General features: G+C 59.2%; 1 protein-coding gene across 6 annotated transcripts in view; it reads right to left on the bottom strand.

The window, feature by feature from the left end:
• Nucleotides 1-3,345, bottom strand: part of VPS37C (VPS37C subunit of ESCRT-I) — a 30,893-nt gene that overhangs the window by 8,254 nt on the left and 19,294 nt on the right. For all 6 annotated transcript variants that reach the window (XM_004446477.3, XM_071217994.1, XM_004446478.5 and 3 more), the window contains 2 exons: nucleotides 1,736-1,907; nucleotides 781-863 (listed from right to left, as the gene is read on the bottom strand). In XM_004446477.3, the coding sequence (XP_004446534.1) occupies nucleotides 781-863; nucleotides 1,736-1,907 (255 nt within the window). The remainder of the gene's footprint in view (nucleotides 1-780; nucleotides 864-1,735; nucleotides 1,908-3,345) is intronic.

Raw genomic sequence — 3,345 nt, 5'->3', positions numbered from 1 at the left:
CTGCAAGACAGGAGGTCGGGTGACAACAGGGGTCTGCCCAGATGGAGCCCTCCTGCCTCTCCTGGGGCCAGAACCAGGCCCAGCCTCCCACCCTGGCCCGCCTCCTGCTGCTCCCTGCCCTTCTCTGTCCCCCATTCCGGGAACTCTTCCTGCCAACCCTCATCACTGCCTGCCATGCTGACGTGTGCTGACCTGTTTATTCTGTCCCTCTCAGCTCCTGAGGGTGGGGACTGTGTCTCTCTGGTGACCACTGTACCCCATACCTGGCACCGGGCCAGGTCCAGTGGCCACTGCACCCGTGTGTGGAGTAACTGGATGAATGGTGGCCGCTTGGTTGCTAGTGCGCGTGCGCCCATGGCCTGCTAGGCCCTGAAAGCTTCTTCCACCCAGGCATGGGGAAGCAGAGAGCCAGTCTGCTTACGGGGCCTGAAGAGACACCCGGGAGGAAGAAGAGAGACCAGGCGCCTGGGAGGTCAAAGGGGGCTGGGGGGCCTGGCTTCAGGCCCTCAGGAGATCTCGCTACACTGCCCCTGCCCTGGGCCTGCAGGGGCCCTGGACCTTGCCCTCAGCTGCCCATTGTCACTCGTGACAGCTGGAGACTGGCTTTGTATAATGTGCATCCAAAAGAGCCTCCGCTGGGCCAGAGGTGTCACTCATCTCTGCCATGACCTGCTGAAGGCCCGCCTGTGCTCTGCACCACCTGGTGCTAATTACCAGGGCTCCTGCTGCGGTGCCTGAGCCCCGACTCCAGGAGGAAGGGGTGCCGACGCTCCAACTCACCTCAGACTCTTCTTCTATCTTCAAGCCTTCGAACTGCAAAAGGTCTAATAAAGTCCGTGGCTGCAGTGCTGAAGAAAATTTCTCTAGAAGGGAGGACAGGAAAGTTGACGTTTCAAAAGTGCCTCCCTGGAGCCACAAGCCCAGCACTGGGGTCTACGGCGGACTCCCTCGGGTAGGCCTGGTGGACCCTCCCAGTAGGTCACCTTCCCGAGCAGAGAATCCAGAGCCTGGCTCACTGGCCGGGAAGCAGAGAGGACCAGGGTTTCAGCCCAACCTACCCAGTCCCAGTCTCGCTCTGCACAGCAGGGGAAAGGCACTCGGCCTGCCTCAGCGTCCCCGTCAAGACCAGGCCAGGCCCTGCCACCTTCACCCCAGGACGCAGAGAACCCAAGCAAGCCCCGACAGTGTGGACACCGAGCTGTCTAAGTTACATCCTCAGTGAAGGATGCTGGTTAAGAGTGTAGGCCCTGGGGAGTGGAGGTGGCTCGAGCAGTGAGCGTCTGCTTCCCACATGGGAGGTCCCAGGTCACCAGGGCCTCCTAAAAACAAACAAGCAAACAAACTAAAAAGCCAACTCAGGGGAGCCAGTGTGGCTCAGTGGTTGAGCAATGGCTTCCCACATACAAGGCCCTGGGTTCAATTCCTAGCCCCAGTAACTCAAAAAAAAAAAAAAAAGTGCAGGAGCTCTCTGGATTCAAACCCCTACTCCACCTCTTTCTAGCTATGTAACCTTGAGCGAGTTCTTGACTCTCTCTGAGCTTCTTTCTCATCTGTAAAATGAGAACAACAAGAGCACCTACCCTTACTGGCTGTTGGGAGAAAAAGCAGATAAAGGATTTAGCACAGGGCTCAGAATAACGGCAAGCTCCTCTAAGTGCCAGCCCTTTCCTGGCCTGGGGCCCTGAGCTCCAGAGAAGCACCTCCGAGCATGCTCCTGGGATCTGGCTGTGCCTACCCAGCTTTGCCTTCTGCTCCTGACACCGTTCCACCAGCTTCCGGAGCTCCTGGTACTTGTCTGAGAGGTTGGAGCGGCTGATCTCCAGGGGCGTCTGGAACTCTAGGTTCCGCTCGGCCAGGCTCCGGTTCGTGGCCAGTGCCATCTCCCGTTCCAGCTGCAGGTCCTGGATCTAAAAGAGCAGGACACCCAGCCATGAGGATCATCACCACCACTGCTCACCTGCTGGTGGATTGGATCAGGGGCTTCTGGGATGGAGGGCTCACCTCAGGGACCTTCCTCAGCCCTCAGTTATGGTCAGATGAACCTGGGGCCCAACTGACAAAGCACTCTGACCCAGCCCACGAGGTGGACACCCCTGCACATGGGACTCTGGCACTGGACATTGATAACCTGCCACTGCCTACATGGTGAGCAAGTGTCAGGTCCCACCGAAGGAGCAGGGCCCAGGGAGGGTGGGCCGATCTGAGAAAGCCACAGCTTTCTCGGAGGGAAGCCTCCCCAAGTCCCAACCACTTATCCCCAAGCTTCAGTCAAGAGGCCTACAGAGAGGGACAGGCAGGACATGCAGTGAGGCCCCAAAATAAAGCTACTCTGAGGGTGAGGGAGCTGTGGCCCTGGTTCTGGAGAGGCTGGCCCCTGCCCCCTGGCCACATGGGGCCCTGCAGAGGGGCTGCATAGATGGGGGGAGAGGGTGGCCACCAAGAGTGAGCCAGGGTTGTCACACCCATAGGGCAACAGAGGACCCTCCCCACACATAGGAAGTGGCAACCAAGGCCCCGGATGTGCTCCCCTCAAAACACTTCCCCGAGCTGATGGCATTTTGTCCCCACAGCCAGGTTTATGTCACTGCCAGCTGGTGAGGCAGCAGCCCCTGACCGTAATGGGACCCAAAGGCTGGCCATTTGCCAGGGAAGACAGACCTGCCATCTCAAGGCAACAGGGACAAGATGCCACAGTGCCATGGTGGCATCTTGGAAGAGGGCTCAGCCCTGCTCCAGGGCTCAGGGTCCAGCTTGGCAAGGCCAGCTCCCAGCTCATCCGCCAGCTCAGCGCATGTCGGCACCAAGGCGGCCTGGCTCAGCCCCCGAGAGATGCAGGAAGCCCATGGGGAGGCCTGGAATATGGGGTGTCCAGGGCCGGTCTGCCCTCATGCTGAGGGTCGGCCACAGGGCTCGAGCTCAGCGCTCTAGGGCAGGCCTGTGCCCCAGACTGGGAAGAGGGCACACAGGCAGGGCCACGGGGCTTGGGGACATGTGGCCCAGCCAAGGTGCCTCGGGTCTGCCCAGGCCAGAGCCTGTGCCGGCACCTCATGGCAAGCCGGCCCCACAGCTGGGCCTCCTGGGCTGCTTCCACAAACACCCTCTCTGGCCACCTGGTAATCACCGTCTTAGGGAAGTCAGCGCTGCTGATTTTCAGTCTTGTCTTTATAAACCATGGAAGGTTCTCTTCACTCAGCTGCCCCTTGAGGGGCCCCACAGATCCTCTGGGTCCCCATATACAACTACCACCTTTTCAATGAGTCTTAGTCAATATATCTATGCTGAACCATTTCCCCTAAGCCTTGTCCTACCCATTTCTGTCCCTCTCCAATCTCCTCAAAATCTTTA

This window comes from Dasypus novemcinctus, chromosome 10 (genome assembly GCF_030445035.2).
Source record: "Dasypus novemcinctus isolate mDasNov1 chromosome 10, mDasNov1.1.hap2, whole genome shotgun sequence".
Lineage (NCBI taxonomy): Eukaryota > Metazoa > Chordata > Mammalia > Cingulata > Dasypodidae > Dasypus > Dasypus novemcinctus.
Note: the sequence above shows the minus strand (reverse complement) of the source record. Positions and strands in the feature narration are given on the sequence as shown.